We start from the raw sequence: 20,269 nt of genomic DNA on the forward strand, positions 1-20,269 counted from the left end.
GTTTCTTTCACACCAAAAAACAAGCCCTCAGCTATCGGTCTATTTAGGCTTTAAAAGCAAAAGGATATTTCTCTTAATTTGAAGAATTTTCTAAAGGCTCTGAGATAATTAATAAAATTTTTTTTTTGCAAATGAAAAATTAAATGCTTCATATTCCATACACTTAAATGGTTTATCTTAATTTTAACACTCTAAATATGTACAATAGAAATGCCACCTCTTAGTGGAAAACCGCAACTCTTTGCCTCTTGGAATTTATAATATAAGATTTTGATAATCCAAAAGCCGAACAATTTCAATCCCTTTAGAGCTTGTCTATCAAGAATTATTAATTTCATAATTTGGTTTTTTAAAATAATTCTGAAAAAAGCCTCAACGAAGAAACACATTCTCGTACATAGTTGAATTGAAAACAATTTGTGATACTAGAAAACTATTCTTTTATTAACTTAATTTTACTAAAATACTGCATAACTTGCTCCTTATTGCAAAAATTAACATAAAATACAAAACTCAAAGTTAAATCACATTCTTAAAATCATTAAAATTCGTCTAAATTGCAAAGCACACATGAGATTTAACAAATAACATGTCTTAAATCTTGTTTACAAAAATCCGTTACCACATTTCCTTATTTCTATTCAAATAACGAACATAACGACCATAAGCACTTTGTCAACTTATTGCACCTGAAGATGAAGCTTAAGCTAAAGCTAAAGCTGAAGCTGAATTTAAAACTGAACCTAATGATTTATGATGACAACGACTCGCCACAAAGACCCCAAAAACTTATTCTCATAGAAGAAAAAGAAACAATTAAAAAAAAATAAGTCTCTTCATTATTATCCACATTATTATCCACTACACAACTATTACTTGGTACACCAATCGTACCTCTGCTGGTCCTCTCATCTTCGCACATAAATATTCAATTAATTCAAACTGCACTAAGCCACGAATTTAAACAACAGAAAATTACTAATTAACTGTCAAACTTTACCCAAGTACCTTACACCTTATGAGTTAGGTATAAAGTTGGTATCTATACGAATTACAGCAGCCGAACTATCTTTCCAATTAAAGTCGCGCTAAAGTATCTTAAAAAGACTCATCATCTCAGCTAGCGTTATGGAGTTAAAGATGCGTATAGTCGCGTGGTGCTATCTGTTATATGTCTTTCTGCTCTAATGCTCTTTGCCAAAATAAAAGATAGTTTATAACAAAAGTATCTGATAGCTTGAGTTGCGGTTGGTGGATTACCCCCATCCCATCATCATTGCTGGCATTCGTTGGTCATTTTCTCAAAGAGTAAGAGACTAACTTAAGGTTTAAGCTAAGCTGAGCTTTTTTCCCCAACTACCAAAGCTATGCTCGTCTTTCGTCTAACTATCTCAAACCGTTGTTGAAATTCAAAAAAGATGCACTTTTTTCGTTTTTCTTTTTCGGTCTCTAACTCTCTTCAAATGATTGAGGTATGACAGAAGATGCCTCCAAAGTCGCACATTCAAATAAACACAAAGCAAACAAACAAAAAGCTAAATTAAAAAACATAAACATAAACAAAAATATAAGATACAACAACAATTGCAAGAAATATTACTAAAAGTTTTCATTGTATTCAAACAAAAGTAGGGAAATATGCAATTTTGGTATAAAATAGCTCGATGCTCGGTGTAGGCTATGTAGTTTGCATTTAACTCTATCGGAATAAAAACCAACCTTTAAGCCTTGTTTCTTATTAAGTTTTCTTATATCCTTTTTATTCCTTTCTTCAAATCGAATTGAATCGAATCGAAACGAAACGCTTAAACGGAGCTTGAATATAACATTTATTTCTGGTTAGTTACGTTGTTTTTTTAACATTTTCTTAATATTCGAAAAGGGATACATTTTAATGATATTTGAAAATGTGCGATCAATGATCCTGATACTGTTGGAATTAAGTGAACTTTTATTTCAAATATTGTGTTATGAACTTTAATTACATAGTGTTTTGAGATTATGATCTTTTGAGATCGAAAATGTGCATAATTGTGTTAAAAAAGTGGAAAGATATTTAGATTTTATCTACGCATTGCGTGTCAGAAATTAAAATTGTCTTAACATCGCTCGAGAGTTTTTAGAAACTCCATGAAAACGTTTGCATGTTGTTAGGATCGATCGGTGATGGTTCTTAAAATGTTGTTTAAATTGTGGTCTAGTTTTTAAATCCAATATTTTTAAATAACCTCTTTTTATTTAAAAAATTTAAAATTGAAATAATCAAAACAATTAAAGTGGAATTTGATTTAAGTTGGGAAATTTCCTTAAGATTGGTTAACGTACAAAGATTCTATGAATTGAGAAAACAATTAAAACGGTTTTTTAGTTGTTTTTTTTTTTGTTGGTTTTGCAGTGAAAGTCATAAAAAAATTCTGATTCCAAAGTATTGAAAGTTAACTACTTTTAATTCTTTTATTTGTTTCAAATTGATTTAATAATGATAGGTACTAACCGAAGTATTGTTTTTTAAATGTCTAAAAAAATGTAAACTTTCATTTAATGCGGCCTTAGACTTACCAATTTTTTCATAGTGAGAGTTGTTTTTCGATCCTTTCATTGGAAAATTTCACTAAGAAATGTCCTTTTTTAATACGACAGTGCCTCAAGCTAAAGCTGCTTGAAGATCAAATTTTTGTTTGAAAATGTTTATAAAGAAGTATTTAATAAAACAATGAAATGAAACAAATTATTAAAAAAGAGGTTCCCGTTTGTCTTTTCTTCTAAAACTTTAAGAAAATATTAATACCAATTTTTTTTTGTGTGAGAAAATTTTAAATCAATATTTTTCTTTTTTTTTGCTCATAATACTTAAGTCGAAAACCATTTTTATCAATTTTTGTTTTTTTTTTTTGTAGGTGTTCGTTTGTTTCAAAAATAGTTGTCAATTGATTTATTCAAAAAACTTAACTTAAAATTAGCAAGTATATGTTTTTTTACCAAAATTTTTAGTCGAAAACCAATTTTTAACAACTTTAGTAGCATTTTTTTAAAGTTTTTATCTAAGAAAAAAGGTTTTAAGAAGAAAATTTACTATAAAATGAAATTTTGAAGTCAATGTCTTTTCTATTCTCAAGATATTCGAATCGAACATCATATTTTAAAAATTTTGAGTATTATTTTTTGTATATTCTTTTTGTTTATAAAAAAAACTGGTAGTTGGATTTGTCTAAACATTTTAAGAAAAAACAATATTTTAAGAAAAAATTGGATTGATAGCAATATCTTTAATTTTTGAGAAGGTCCAACATCAACTTTAACCAACTTTTATTAATGTTTTATTTAAGGTTTTTATTTTTTATAAAATAAACTTTCAATTCGATTTTTTTCAAAAATTTTACAAGAAGTCAAAAACGTTATTCTTCGTTGCATACATTTGATGGAGGTAAAATAGTTTTTAACTTCCCATAAGAAGTTATTGTAATGGGTCCTATTTGTCAAATTGAAAATTTTGACCTTCCTCGACGTTTCAAGGGCCCTAGAGTCGAAATAAAATTGTTTTAGAACCTACGTCCGTACGTTCGCGACGTTGTTTTGTTGTCCCTAGCTCAAGAACCAGAAGAGATATCGACTTTAATTGTATTTTGTTTATACAGATAATAATGTAGAAAGATGCAAAAAGGGCTCTCAAGAAAATTGCGTTAACATTTTGGTTAACAATAAATATCTCACAACTAATGAAGCTAGAGACTTGAATTAAATTGTATGTTATATATAGTAACATGATACCAAACAAGTATATTTTTTGACAAAAATAAAATTAACTGTTTTTTTTATAAATCAAAAAAACTAAAAAAAATTTGTCACCTCCAAAAATTTGCGAATGAAAAATGATTTCATTTCCAAAACAATTTTGTGTAACGAAAAATAACGTTCTTAGCATCTGATAATTGATAGTTTTTTTATAAAAAATAAAAATCTAAAAAAAACATTACTCAAAGTTTGTAAAAATTTAATTTCGACTCATATATCTTTTCGCAGCTTTGAAATATTGGCTTTAATCTACTTTTATCTTTTAAAAAATATTGTTGCTAACATTCAATAAAATTTTGAGAAAAATCGAATGGACAGTTGTTTTTACAAACAATATAAACCCAAAAAAAAATTAACAATAGTTGGTAAAAATTTTATGGACGACGAACAAAGCTTCTTGAATGTACGTACACACGCATTCGCAAAAACTCTCTAAAAATCTTTGATTAAGATTCTATGAACCTTGAAGTGTCGAGAAATGTCAATATTTTCAATTTGACAATTCGGACCGTTTACAGTAACTTTTTATAGGAACTTAAAAACTTAAAACATATAAGTTCGCTGAAATTTGTGATTTGTTTTATCCTTTTTTAAAAACAAATTGATCCAAATTTATGTAATCATTTAAAAAAGTATTTTTTTTAAAAAGAAAAATGTAGATCAGATTTTTTTGTGTATAGATCAACTATTATACATTTCTAGGTGCTATAAAAAACTTTGTTTTTGAATGGAATTTCAATCATCTTAAAAAATTGAACACGAAGTTGTGACGAAATTTGTAAAATACTGTTTAGGCTTTAAGTTAAGTTTTTTTTTCATTGAGTATCACTAAATATGGTTTACAATCATTATCACACTTTAAATTTTCACGTTTTTCAAATATGCAATAATTCAGTTTTTTTTTGAGAATTATGTTCAGTTGGATTTCAGATATTGCTGAATTTTTGGTTTAAATTATATGTTTTTAAATTTAAAACTATTTAATTTGTGAATTCATGCAAATCAATATTGGTGATTCGAATAAAAAATATTCGACAATAGAATCATTGGAGCATAAAACAACGTTTTTTTGATTTGAAAATAACAGAATAATATTACGTTTGCCGTTTTAACTATGTTTGCTTTATTTTTTAAATTAGTTATTAGTTTAAAAAAACCTTCATCCGGTTCTGAGTCTTTTAAATTCCTTAGTCAAAATATTAAGCTAGGTTTCGAAAATCAAGTGAAATTAAATTTAAATCTAAATCTAAATTGAATATTGATTTAAATTGTTTTCATGGTTCTATGATTCGATTGATTTCAAAACTCCGAATCCTTTTCGAAATCAATTCAAGTGGAATTAAAGAAACTGACAGTAATATCACATCAGACGATAAACAATTTTGTTCACTGCTATAATTTGTATAATTTCTTATTTCTTATATTTGTTTTGTGTTTTTTAATAAAATAAATATAGAATATCATTGTTTATATTTGCACCGTCTTGATGTACATTTGCTGCAGATTTGCGGTTCATTGCGATAAGCAGTTTTTAAATATCGGTTAGAAAAGCCTCTAGTATCAAAGTATAATTTTTGGATGTGCCTTCAAAGCTGCAACTTCTCGCGAATCATATGCATTTATAAAAAAAACTCAGCGTTTATTTCCTTAAAATGAAAATATTGCAGTCTTAAAATAATTTCCTCTTGTCAAATTAAAGTAAAATTTACATTACACACCAAAAATGTTTACAAAAATCATTATATGGCAATTGCCGTCTGCCAGATTGACAACAAAACACATAAATGTAAAAAGTCCTTAATATAATTACTTTTAAATATTAAAATGGTTTTTATAATTATTTAACTAAAAACAGTTCATGATAGATTCAAAATAATTTAAAAAAAACAGTGAATAAAACACAATCAAAAATTGACAACATCCATTTCATTCATTAAACTTATCACTTGATCTTCCGATAAAAAGTCCTTTCTAAACACATTCCTTTGGTTTCTCTGAGAATGAGGCATTTTCCCAAGAAGTGGACAATATCCTTTTTTTCTGATAAGTTGAGCATATTACACTCTAGGGGTAAGCCAGGTCTGTGTGGAATGAAATTTAAATCTATTAGTTCACTACGTAGTCTGACCATCATAGAAATCACACGGACATTATTGGAATCCTTAAAATAGTTGTTCTGTGCAAGGTTATGATTTAATTTGATGTAAGTAATTAGACACATCAGCAATATATTCAATTCTACATTTCTCATCAACCTTTAAAATGACTTCATACAAGATGTTTTTATCGGATTTTAAATTCTCGATGGGTAAACTAAAATTAACTGTCAAATTCAAATCACACCGACTTTATCTAATCGAATTCAAATCACTTGAAAATCGCAAAATATCGAAATTCACTTCGTTTTAAATTTGAAAATGAATTCAATATCGAAAAAAGTGAATTTCAGAACTCCAATTTTTTTCAATTTCATTTCGAGTGAAAGTGAAATGTAGAACGTAGCTGATAGTTGACTACTAGAGCTAAAATTTTGCACTTAAAATTTCGACAAAACTCAAGTAATTCATTCAAACTCTCAACCAAATTAGGAAAGGTATATTAAGTATTTTTGACGAAAAATCTATAACACTATGTTTGCCATTTAGTTGCGAAAGTCAATAAAAATCGACGGAACGGACGTCTCGATTCTGTTGATGACATTTTAAATCACTTTTTTGTACATTAAGTACAATTACTTGAGTAATGGGGGTTCTTACACGCCTAGAGGTCAGAGAATACTCTCGTAAGCCCAGTGCTTTACAAAGTACAAAAAAGTAAAATTACCACTACATTAAACTTCTTGGCAATAAAAAAAGTCATGATCTTCATTAGATAACCAAAAGGTTGTGGTTGACTACTACTACCTTTTTACTAAGTTGTTATCAAAATAGAGTGTTATTCAAATGCTTGTTTATTTTCGTAAATGACGCACATTGAACTGAAATTATGGCAGTCTATATAAAAACTGAGTTACCCACGCTATCAAATTCGAAACAACGACAAGAAGCCATAGACAAATTATCGCAAGTACAAGCTTGGATGACAATTTAAGCTTAGAGCCCTGATTTCTTAAAGTAACTCCTCCTAGAAGAATAACTAAACCACTTACCAACTAACAAACAAGATGCAATGTATTCATGGTTTTCTTAACGTCGTCGTCGGCGGACTTGTAACAAAACAACAAAACACCAAGCAAGGTTCATGATTATACCATAAGTACCATTTGTAATCTATTGTATACGTTTATGTTCAACACTTCCTCTTCCATATAATAATAAATTTATCAAACTGACCTGTCTATCTTTTGTTATTGAGAGTTGTGTTGACCTCATCATTACTTGAATTGTATGATTGACTAAATGTCTATCATAAAAGAGCATCAAAGAAAAACATAGATGTAATCAAGTGATTTATTATTTTCTATTTTTCTTTACTACTTAAATCTTAAAAGGCTAACAAAGCAGAAAATAAATTGATTTTGATTTATTATATTTATATCAATTTTAATTTCAAACAATTGCATTACAATATTATTGCCTAATATAACAATACGATTTGTAGAAATCTAATTTTAGATTGAAGTGCAAATGCAGTAGAAAATATTTGTGTAGTATCTGAAGTATGTAAGTTGTGATGTGATCTTGAACGTTTTAGCTTTGAACTTTAAAATTCTATACCCTCGATCATATGTGCAATTTTTAAGTATCAAAAGATCAATAACGAAACAGTTCAAGTATCCCAGAATAGATTTTATAAACAGGGTCAACTCTATACCAGTTATAACAATACACTGATGGACAGTTAGATATGCGGCTTGCAATTTGTGAATACTGACGAAGTTCTTCGAGAAACTCCTTCATATTTGATGATCTAGAATCTTACTTACTTAATTAAGGTGGCAGTCATGTGTGAACTAGGGCCTCACCCAACAAACTTCTTCCTCTAGAATCCAGTTGTCAGAAAACTTCACACATGCCTTCTCATTGATTGAAGATTGCTTCTTTTAGATCCATGTGGGTCCAGGAGGTCTTTAATTGAATTTCGTGAAGATAGCTTCTTTAACCTAAACTAAGCTAAAGTATTGAGATTTTAAAGCTGCTTTTATTATCATCATCATCATCGGCTCAACAACTGAGATCCGATTCTGGCCTCATACAATAAGTCTTTCCATTTATACCAATCGCTTGCTTACTGGCTTCGGCCGGCCGTCCTGGCCTACGCTATCTCTTTAGCGTAAGCATGGTCTACCATAAAAATGTATAACAAAGGACTTTCCGATGTGGTTCCTTTTATTTGAGCTACCAAGCTTAGTTTTTGTAACATTATAAACTTCGAGATAGATTTCATACGGTTTTTTTCCTAAGGCGTCTCCGGAAGCTTCCTTCTTCACATAAAAAGCCATCAATTATCATCAAGACCTTCCACGTGAACGCTACTAAAAGTTTCGGATTTATATTTGAATACTAGTAGATCTATCGTCGAGTACAGCACCAGCTTTGAAGTTATGATAAGGCTTCAGGATTTAAAAAGCTTTGAAAGACTGAAGTAGGCTCTGTTGAGTTTTAGAAACCGCCCATCAGGGTATTTCTACTTTAAATTTATCATCCACTGCCTTGATTTTTGACAAAATTGTCTGCTAAACATAAACTCTTTTAAGAAACACTCTATTCTATATTGCAAACACTATCCAATCCATCTACTATTTATGCTGCATGTTCTCAAACTCTAAACTGTCATCTGTCAAAATGACATTTTTAAGGAAAGAGCTGCCAACACCTTACAACTAAGATGGTGGCAAACTTGAATTTGTTGGGACACCCAAATACAGCCTTTTCAAATAAGATTCTTCATGTTGATGAAAAGTGAGTACTTTTTATAAGAAACAATTCTAAAGCATTGTTATAGACTTTATTTTTCTACTGGCTTCGAATAAATAGACCTAAAGGTGTATAATCGCAAGATATCGACGGTCAATTGTGATCACCTCTTCGGGAAATAACACGGTCAGAAAACTTTTTTTCCTGGGACTTCAAAATTATCACAATTTTTTAAGTGAATTTTAACAATTTGAATACGTTGTTGAAGTGAATATACATAGTTCCATTTTTAATAATGGTGGAGATTTTGTCAAATGTCAAAAGTGACAACTCCCAAAATAGTGGGCTATTCAAAATGAAAAATCTAATTGGAAAAATCTCTAAGTTTTGTTTACACATAAAACACCACTTTTAAAACGATTTCTTTCATAAAAATCTTATTGCCCAGTGGCTAAAATATGTATCAACGAATCAAGGTGAAGAAATTTGCAATGTTCATTATTGAAACATGATATTATACTCATCATGATGAGCCCGCCAACCATTTCAAATAACATTTAATTAAAGTTGCACCCAAATGGATAACATCTGTGTTTTGTGTAACTATAATGCAACTTATAGTTTTTCATAACAACAAAAACAAATAATAAACAGTGAGTAAGGGGCTATAAGTAGCTTGCTTAAGAAGCTCAAGAATAAACATTTTGTTTTCTATTATTCTATATACACCGAGATAAAAATCATTCCAAGTTTCATTTCGCACGAATTCAAAAAATTACCATCATCAACTAGGTTTGCATTTTAATCGTCATCATCGTCGTTGTCGTCGTCATCATCATAGTTGCAACTTGTAATCCTAACTATTTGTGACCGAATAACGCAATGCAAAGTCTGGCCACCTACTTTTTTAAACAAACCTTATGTTATGTAACCGCTTTACGATTATTTAAATATTAAGCGTTTACTTTATGCCTTTGCAAATGTAAATATGCAAATACATATCTCACTTTGTATTTATTTTAATTTATGCTAAAAGAATAAATATGGAATTGTTTACCTTTTTTACAATAATATATTTTACAAACAATAAGCAACTTGTTGCCGATGCGTACATAAAAATGTTGCAAATTATATTTGATTGCGTTTTAGCTTTCAACATAGAAAAAGTAAAATCGTGCAAGGAACTTCTATTCATTTTGTTATACAAATTAAAATGGACCACAAAGGTTTGATGGACTTGCTTAAGTCTTTAAGTTTAAGTTCCCCGAAAAAACAAAATTTGACAGTTTTTAGCTTACATCATTTACATACAAATCCGCAAGGTAACTCGGAATATCTATAATTTTTGCAAATGGCGTTAAATGTCATTCTCATTTCTGCAAATGGCGTCAAATTTCATTCTCATTTTTGCAAATGGCGTCAAATGTCATTCTCATTTTGACATTTGGGATGTAAGAAAATGTCAAATATATGTCAATAGGACATGAATCACTAGGCTTCTGGAGGTCTTCTGGCACACAAAATTTTAAAGTTTCTAGCTTACATCTGCGAATGTTATTCAAAACTTATAATCTAGAAAAAAATTTATGAGAAGATGCTTAATTTGAGCAAATGGCGACAAGTGTCGTTCTTACTTAGACATTTGTGAAGTAAAGTAAACGGATGTCAAATAAACTTCAATAGGACATACTATACAATTCTTCTCAAGGTATTTTGAAATACAAAATTTTACAAGGTTGCTCAAAATTTCTTATCTAGAACAGAAGTTTTTGGAAGATGCTATAATTTTGCAAATGGTGGCAATTGTCATTTTTACTTTGACATTTGTGATTGTGCGTCAATTATACTTCAATAGGACCATGAATCACAATTCTTCTCAATATATTTTGAAATAAACAAATTTACAACTTCTAGCTTACATCATGTATCTTATCAAGGTTGCTCAAAAGTTCTTATCTAGAACAGAAGTTATGGTAAGATGCTATAACTTTTGCTAATGGCGGGAGTACTTTGAAATTTGTGAAGTAAAGAAAAGTTAAATAGACGTCATTAGCTTATGATTAGCTAATGACGTTTATTAGCTTTCACTTAGTGACCACAAATATTTATAAATGTTATTATTTTGATCAATTATTATTTAACGCATACTTGACTATCCCTTAAATATACTTAAATAAACTTATGAATGAAAATATAATCTCCTAAGCAATCTAAGAATATAAAAAGAAAAGTATGGGCAAATACGTCTTTCCGCACGAAACCGACCGACGACGCCAACAACGACGATGACGACGACGCGGACACGACATTGTTATGAATTGCCTTATTATAAAATGATGTCTTGTATAGAAAATATAAAAGCAAATACATCTTAAGTCGCGCAATTGCAACATTAGTCAAATTTATTCGGCAGCAATGGCGAAAGCGTATATTGAAAGCAAATATAGGAAAAGAAACTTCAACTGATGCATCACACTGCAACTTAGCGGAAATCTAATGTTCATCCATGAGATAAAAATACTTTACGCTTATTGTATAAATACCTAGATATCGGAACTTATATTAAGTAACCCAAGTTGTAGATGATGAATAATTGACAGCTAATACCCTTTAAGATGCGATACCTTGCCGCATCGCATATAATAGATAGGAGATTTTTTGTGATGACTTTGTACTATGACATGAGTTGAGGTAAGCCTGCCATAGACCCTCACAAAAGTGCAATGCTGCATCTCATTAAGTCAAAAAATGAAGATGCCTTCACATCACATCTCGACAACATGAAAATATCTCGAAACATAGTACAAACTTGGACATTACATGCACTTACACTTTCAGGCTAAGAGTGTCTTCATGTATAGCCATAAATCAAACACTAAAACACTATAGGGAAAAAGAAAAGTCTGACGTTTGACGTGCCATGTCAGACGTCATCAAATTATATGCTGGTAGATTACATAAAACATTGTGTAGTTCTTCTTTTTGCCACATTTTTATTGATATACGAGCAGAGTTTTTCTCATGGTGGTTTGTTTTTCTTCTGAATTTTAAGGTCGATAAACATTGAACTTAATTTCATTTGTGCAACATAGCAAGGCTGAATAATATCTTCCCAATTGCATAATAAGACATTCCTGAATCTTGACGTTTTCATAATGGAGAGGGTCAAGTTAAACCATGGAAGTATATCTTTGCAAACAGATGTAAAAAGAAATTGTTCGGTTATCATTAGTCCAACATATTTCGGTAATATTTGAGGAAAAATAAGGCTGAAAGAGTTTAAAACAGCAGTAATCAATATAAGTTTTAAAACAGGCAATTCTTCATCTACATTTGGTATGTTATTGTTAAACTCCGAAATATTGCAATTTTCCAACAAAATTGGTCAAATTCGGTAATGTTGTATTTTTATAATTCACTCTGGACTTTTCCAAAAAGTGTTATTTGATAACAATACCTATCGGAATCTCAAGATTATGATTTTCCTTCTAGGTCCTCTTATTCGTTAACTTGTCAAATAGTCAATGATAGAAGATAATAATTTATAATTTTGACCAAGTTGATGTTTATGTTTGATTTGAGAACAATTAAGTGGTGATTAAGAATCACCATAGAAGATAATAGTAAATATTATCAGTATCAACTATAAATTCAATTGGTAACTGTTAAATATCAAAGTCTTTCATTTAAGCGGACAATTTGTAAGAGTTTTGATAATTGGTAATCTTTCAAACTGCCATAGAAATAAGAAAATGTAAAACTCAATTTCTTATGAAATAGATCAAATATTTTTCAACTATCATTGATCGACAAATTTACGTTTTTGTCTGTCCCACAAACAGAACAATACTTATTTAAATGATTAAGACGTCCTTAATTTGAATCTCGGGTTAAAATTTTTCTTTCACATCGGATTTTTAAAACAAGTTAAAAACAAAAAAAAAACGGATTTTTTAAGGCTAAGTTCAAACTTAAAGTATATTTTTAAAATTTATTGTATGGATATGATGATGTTGTAAAGTACAAATCTTTCTCTTCTAGGTATAATTAAAATAATTTGGGTGTCTATCCTACTTATGGCTGAATCACAAACACGCTTCTGCTTCGGCTTCACCTGACGTTTACGAGTTCAGCCATAAGAATTCAATGCATGCTATCACAATGGAGCTTCGACCTCACGTTTCGTTTGACAATCGTAAGGAAAAGAACGTAATGTGACTCCAAACGGAAGCTCTAGTTCAATTATCTGAACATTTTCTTTGTCTTACAGCTCAACAGCTGTAAAAAAAATGTCAACAAAGAAAATATTTGCTCTTTGGAGTGATGAAATAATATAAATGTCATTCAAAGCAACCACGAAGCAGGGTCACCGTAACGCAGACAAAGTCGAAGCTGAAGCGTGTTTGTGATTGAGAGTTATAAGTCACTAGGCCCTGGTTCACAACGGACTGTTGCGCCACCCCATTTGATTTGAATTGGCAAGGCAACTGTTTAAATATTACAAAAGCCAGAAGTTATTATGTTTGTTAAACAAATGGAAAACCGGCATAGTCTTAGGAAATGCAATTTTGTTCTTATTTCTGTAATAGTTATTAAACTTTGATCCTTCATTAATAAAGAATAAGCTATTGATATTTTGTGTAACGCGGAATGTGCAGTACTTTATTCATTGGGAATACTTACATTCATTTATATTAAAGTTCTAATTTTCCATTGGAAGTTATTGTAAACGGTGCGATTTGTCGAATTGGAAATGTTGACATCTCTTGACGTTTCAAGGTCTCTACAATCTAAATCAAGGATTTTTAGAGAGAGGTCTATGCGAGCGTGTTTTTCGTCTTCCATATTTCAATAACCAGTAGAAATATTGACTTCAAAAAAAGTTTGCTTACAGATAATAACATCGAAAGATGTAGAAACAAGTAGAGTTAGTGTCTTTAAGAAACGCAATTTAAAATGAGGGGCTGGAATGATTTTCGATTTCGTTTTTTCTAAAACCTTAACAAAATTTTAATAGCAATATTTTGTTTGAGAGAAATAAGTTTGATTTTATTTCTTATAAATCAAAATACCAGTTGGATTTTTCTAAAATCATTATTAAACGTTTAAAATACCATTTTTGTAGTACCCGTGGCGTGATGTTTAGTGCGTTGGACTGTCATGCCAGAGGTCTTGGGTTCGATCCCTGCCTATGCCATCTAAAGTCTTTTAACGGGTACTGCCTCTTGCGAGGAATTGACAAATTCGCCAAGAGTAATTCTTGTCTTGAAAAGGACTGTTGCGCCACCCAATTTATTTTTTAATAACATTTTGTATACAAATTTAGTCAATGTCTTCCTTTTTTCTCCACATATTTGAATTGAGATTGAACGAAGTTAAGTTAAGCTTTTCTAAAGAAATTTATAAATTTTAAAAATAATAAATGGTGGTTAAATTTGAAGGGCCGATGTTGAATTCGAATAAATACAAAATATTTGTGACATTTTTGTCATTTCTTTTTATTTTGATAAAATTAGTATGATTCAATTATACAATAAAGAAAATATTGGACTAATGCACAACCACGATGGCACACCTCCATCTGCTGGTAAACATTTTCCATGAAGCTGAGGCATAATCGAGATAGTATGCCGTTAATGTGTCAAGTTATCTCATCTTTTAACTCATGAATAGTACACGACATACACCTTTCATTTCAAATGACCGCAATGAAAGAATCTCAACGGTGTCAAATCATATAATTTTGGTGGCCAGTTGACATCGCCACCACGCGAGATAACTTGAATTTGTCGGTTTATAGAGCACTTGTTTAACTAACTGTGGCAAGTAAAAACCACATATCGTCTACATCCATATCCTCCCATTGGGACCATATAAAGTTTGTTATCATCTTACTATAGCGAACACCATTAACAGTAACTGTCTCGCCGGCTCCATTTTGGAAAAAAATAGGAGCCGATAATGCCGCCAGCTTATAAACGACACCAAACATTAACTTTTTGTGGGTGCATTGGTTTTTCGACAAATACTCTTGCATTATCATTCGTCTAAATGCGAAAATTCCACTTATTGAGGAATCCGCACTGAGATAAAAATGTGCATCATCACTGAAGATGATTTTCCTTGAAGATTGATCATAAACTGTTGCCATTTCTCACCACTATTCTGACTATTGACGACGCTTGAAATGTTCAAAAAGCTTTAGTTCTTGAGTCTATTGCACCTTGAAAGCGTGTAAATGCAAGTTTTTATGCATTATAACGACGTGGATGAGGGGTGCAGTTGTTGGACACAACGACGAGTTCAGTGCAGAACGAGCTCTACGAGCATTCACTAGTATCTTAACATTTTTAAAGACCCGATTTTGTTAAAATTTTTGAACAATTTTTCCGATTGCATTCACATTTGGACGATTAAATTGACCGAAAAAATCACGAAGTTTACGCTATGCATTTCAATTTGAACGCCCATTTTCATTATGAGCCCGAATAACTTTAACACTTTGCTCAGTAGTTTATTTTCCCATTGTTCAAATTGAATTAGTCGAAAATTAAAAAGTATTAAATTAAATTAAGAATATAACCTGACGTTTAGGCGTGGTTCACATTCGACATCCGCCCGTAAAATTTAACCACCAATTTAATCATATTTTATTAAAGTTCTAAGTAAAATTAAATATTAGCTAATGACATTTGATTTTATTTTCCACAGGGTGGAAAAGTGTAAGACTAGTTTCCGAGTATTCCGAATAAATCTTTCAATTGAAATAAAGTACTGAAGAACACTCTAGTGGTTTTGGTATCTGTTTAAGGGTATATATGTACATGACTCTAAAAATTGGAATACCTTTTGCTCTCTCAAAGAAAATCTTAAACTAATTATCATCCAAGTGAAATTTCCAAATATCAGTGTCTGGTACTGAAACTTCAGCTAGTTATCATATTTAAGCTTTATTTCATATGAACTTATTTCTTAACACAGCCCAACTGCTTTGGGCTGAAAATACACTTTATCTTAAGAAAAAAAATTAAATCTCATCTGAAATCTCAGTGATATTAAAATTTGAAATAGCTAAATAGTTTTCGAATAATTATTTACAATTAACATGTGCTAAAAAAATCATCTTCTCAACTTCTTCAATCATAAACTACAAATTGTTAGAAACCTTGAAAAGAAAACCGCAAAAACCGCACAAACCTCATGAACTTATTTTATTCGCCTAAGTACTTTGGCTAACCTTAACTTTGAAGTCTGACTGAAGCCATATTCCAAATTGTAAATAAATGCAATAAATCAAGGAATTCATGGATTAATCCGTTGAAGTTTCTCAAAAGATCATGTGGGCCAATTTCAATGTCACGATTTCCCTTACAACAATAAGTTGTTTTAATTGTTAAAAAGGAACATCGATTTCACTTTCCTTTGAATATGTCAAAGCACAAAAAACATTGTCCTGAAAATGAATCTATTATGACCAAAATCACAATCACGACTTGAGGGTGTCTGAATCACGACTTTTCTACTATAGAGCCTGGAAGTTTTTAAGGTGCTGACGGAAGCCCGAACCCGTAGCTCCGAACTTGCAACTGTTACCGCAAGCATTAAAACAAAACAAGGTCTTTTGCTTAAACTCTATAATCATATACCTAAGATATCTGTTTGTCTGAACCTACTTTCGCTTTTGTTATGGCAAAGGCAAAGAAATAAACAAGACAACAAAAAATAAAGTTGAATGAAAGACTGATGAAGAGAAGCTTGCAACTTCGGAATGGAAGTCAATTTCACTTCATGTGATGCGGTCGGGCGCATCTTCCTCGGAGAGCACAAAATGACAGTTGATTTGTGCGCAATTGCCACCACATTCGTTGCCATCATTGCGGTCGCGTCGTAGAGCATCAGAAATCAATTAACTTTGGCTGAGGAGCGTTAAATAACGCAATATAATTATACGGGATGCGGTTACGCATGCGTAAAAATTTAGTCGCTTCGATTCGCAGTAAGCGCAGCACAGCTGTAAACACTAAACACTCATGTATTGCATTAAATTTATGAATATATATGTACCTAAACAGAGCGGGCCTTACGCAACGTTCCATCCATCATCGTGATCGTATAAAGTCGACTCTGATGGGAGTTATAGTTGGGAGGCTCTTAATTGGACTAAATAGATCTGATCTAGTATTTCTTTTGTTGCAGGTTTTAATTCTGTGAGAAACTAGTTCAGTTATACGATGAGGATGATAAGGTTGACGGCGGCGGCGGTAAGTTTCCACGATTGTTTCATAATTTTGAGCTTTACAAAACTATCATGAATGTGTATTTTGTGTCTTTCGTCAGGTACTTTGTATCACAGTCTGCAGCATGAGGATGGTGCTGTGTGAGCCTCCAGCGGCATCGAACGGCTATCTGCCTCCGACTTCTGGACAAAGGCCATCGACGAGGTATAATGCTCCATCTAATTCTTATCTTCCACCTCCCTCTGGGCCAGCGTCACCATCACAAAGTTACGGTGCACCTTCGAGGCCGTCGGGCAGCTATGGTGCCCCACCTTCACAACCTTCGTCCAGCTATGGTGCCCCACCATCTAGACCGTCCAGCAGTTATGGTGCTCCACCATCTGGACCTTCTTCAAGTTTTGGCGCTCCATCCAAGCCCTCGGGTAGCTATGGTGCACCCAGTGTAAGCCGTCCATCATCAAGTTATGGTGCCCCACCAGCTTCTCCGCCATCTTCGAGCTACGGAGCACCCAGTCGTCCATCTCCCAGCTTTGGAGCACCACCTTCGTCCAGTTATGGCCCACCGAAAAAGCCATCTTCCAGTTATGGGCCACCAGCTTCACCCCCAGCCTCCAGCTATGGTCCACCAAAACGACCCAGCTCAAGCTATGGACCACCAAAACGCCCATCATCCATGTACGGAGCACCACCATCAACACCCTCAGGAAACTACGGTCCACCCAAAGTATCACCACCAGCAACAAGCTATGGAGTTCCATCAGCCCCATCTCCCAGCTATGGAGCACCTTCGAAGCCTTCATCGAGTTATGGAGCTCCATCTCGTCCATCTTCGAGCTATGGTGCCCCATCTGCACCAAGACCATCGTCTTCTTACGGAGCGCCTGCTGCCCCATCACGTCCATCTGGTTTATATGGTGCCCCATCGGCTCCAGCACCTTCTTCAAGCTATGGTGCTCCTTCTGCCCCTTCTCCATCGTCTAGTTATGGTGCTCCATCTGCACCTTCAGGGAGCTATGGTGCTCCTTCTGCTCCATCTTCCACCTACAACGCTCCAGTTGGTCCAAGTTATAGTTCTGCTCCATCCTCCAGTTATGGGGCACCTTCTCCTGGCGGCGGCGGCGGCGGTGGTGGATATGCTTCTTCAGGTAGTGGATCAGGCGGATACTCATCATCTGGTGGAAGCTCCGGTGGATATTCTTCCTCTGGCGGTGGTTCGGGTGGATACAGCAGTGCCCCATCGTCAAGCTATGGAGCTCCAGCTGCACCATCCAGGCCATCATCTAGCTATGGTGCCCCTTCAGTGCCATCAAGGCCATCAAGTAGTTATGGTGCTCCTGCACCTTCGAAGCCATCGTCAAGCTATGGCGCACCTTCAGTATCAGCCCCATCTTCGAGTTACGGCGCTCCGTCTGCACCAGCTCCCTCATCTAGTTATGGTGCCCCAACTGTAAATATTCCATCAACAAGCTATGGAGCCCCATCAGCTGGAGGAGGTTCAGGTGGCGGTGGATACTCTTCAGGTGGCTCAGGAGGTGGCGGTGGATACTCTTCCGGCGGATCTGGTGGTGGTGGATACTCTTCAGGTGGATCAGGAGGATACTCATCTGGCGGATCTGGTGGCGGCGGATACTCTTCAGGTGGATCAGGAGGATACTCATCTGGCGGCGGCGGATCTGGTGGCGGCGGATATTCTTCAGGTGGCTCAGGAGGCTACTCATCTGGCGGTTCCGGTGGTGGTGGTGGCGGTGGATATCCATCAGCATCCCAACCATCATCCAGCTATGGTGCACCTTCTTCAGGAGGCTCAGGGGGATACCCATCAGCTTCAGCACCGGCACCAGCACCATCATCGAGCTACGGAGCCCCTGCTGCACCATCAAGACCTTCATCAAGCTATGGCGCTCCAACCGGACCAGCCCCATCATCAAGCTACGGAGCACCATCCGCACCTTCACCAAGCTATGGAGCTCCATCTGCTCCAGCACCACCATCCTCCAGCTATGGTGCACCATCAGCACCCTCATCAAGCTATGGAGCCCCCGCATCTGGTCCCGTGCCTTCATCTTCATACGGAGCTCCTTCAGGTCCCTCACCACCATCATCAAGCTACGGAGCTCCTGCTTCCGGTCCAGCACCAGGATATTCTTCCGGCTCATCTAGTTACGATGCCCCACAAGGACCAAGTGGTGGTGGTGGCTACAGTTCTGGCGCCGTCGGCCCATCTGCCCCATCGTCCAGCTATGGTGCCCCCACAAATGGCGGATCTGGTGGTGTTCCTTCAGGTTCATATGGTGCTCCCAGTTCTGTCCCCGAAACAATTCCCCAAAACTACTCCCCTGATGGTGGCTACAAATACCGAAAGTAGACCATTACCCGGAAGGTGGTGAGAACTTTCACCAAATTCACCATACAAGTGCCTTATATCAAAAACCTTTGAACGAAACCTCCGTTATGCGTTATGTGTTTAAATTAAATTCTCTCTAAACTCTCTTCGAGAGTTAAGTGCTCTTACTCTATCATCAATCACCTTCAGTATTTAAACGATAAACTGATAAACGAACATACTCTCTTAAATAAGTCGATAAACGATACGATCATTTCTCTTAAAATGTTAAATTTACAACAAAACATAATGTTTTGTTAGAATGTAAGATTTAATTTTTAAAAAAGAGTTCTTCATCTCTGTTTTCTCATTTTATTATTATTAAGTTTTCTTTTATATATATTTTTGTTTTGCTTTAGTTTTTTATTTACTCTTGTATAAAAGTTTTGTAGAAAATTAAAAATTATTATTATTTAAGCTGCCAACTGCCAATGAATAAAACCACAAGTGTGTAAAATACTTATTTGTTTGTATTTAAATAAATCAAGAAATATGAGATATCATTTAAGCCAATCTTTCGAATTTTATTGATAAGAAGAAACTGGAGATTATTGAGAAATGCTATCATTGAAAGAAATATTTCTTATTGAAATAAGTTAGAGTTGATCTTTTGGAAGTAAGTAAGTAAGTTTTCGTCAGTGAAAGCAATCATTGCAATTTGTTTGAAAAGTCGATTATAGCTATCATTGAAAATGTCTATCATTGGAATAAAATTTCCTGATGGGAATCAGTTTATCATTGGAAGTAAAACTGACAGGTAGGAATACAAACAAATTAAAACACTTTCAGTGGAACGATAACGTTCCAAAATGTGAATTCAACTATCAGCTGGTTTTTGAAAAAGTCATCATTAAAAAATTAAAAATGAACTAAAAAAAGAGTTCTGAAATAAATAACGTATGTTTTATAGGAGAAAAAATCTGCAACAGATCAGCTTCATTTTGACACCTAACATTACAAAATTGACTCCCTTAGTCGCTTTCAAATGACGAAACTAAATG

At 33.5% G+C, this 20,269-nt stretch overlaps 1 protein-coding gene across 1 annotated transcript; it reads left to right on the top strand.

Annotated features, from left to right (window-relative positions):
• The first annotated feature begins 1,686 nt into the window (after positions 1 to 1,686).
• On the top strand, positions 1,687 to 19,781 carry LOC129940606 (pro-resilin). The gene is made up of 3 exons (XM_056048994.1): positions 1,687 to 1,838; positions 16,845 to 16,909; positions 16,986 to 19,781. Exons 2-3 carry the CDS (start codon positions 16,880 to 16,882, stop codon positions 19,248 to 19,250), a joined length of 2,295 nt encoding a protein of 764 aa, XP_055904969.1. The 5' UTR covers positions 1,687 to 1,838; positions 16,845 to 16,879; the 3' UTR covers positions 19,251 to 19,781.
• Positions 19,782 to 20,269: the final 488 nt, after the last annotated feature.

This window comes from Eupeodes corollae, chromosome 1 (genome assembly GCF_945859685.1).
Source record: "Eupeodes corollae chromosome 1, idEupCoro1.1, whole genome shotgun sequence".
Taxonomy (NCBI): Eukaryota; Metazoa; Arthropoda; class Insecta; order Diptera; family Syrphidae; genus Eupeodes; species Eupeodes corollae.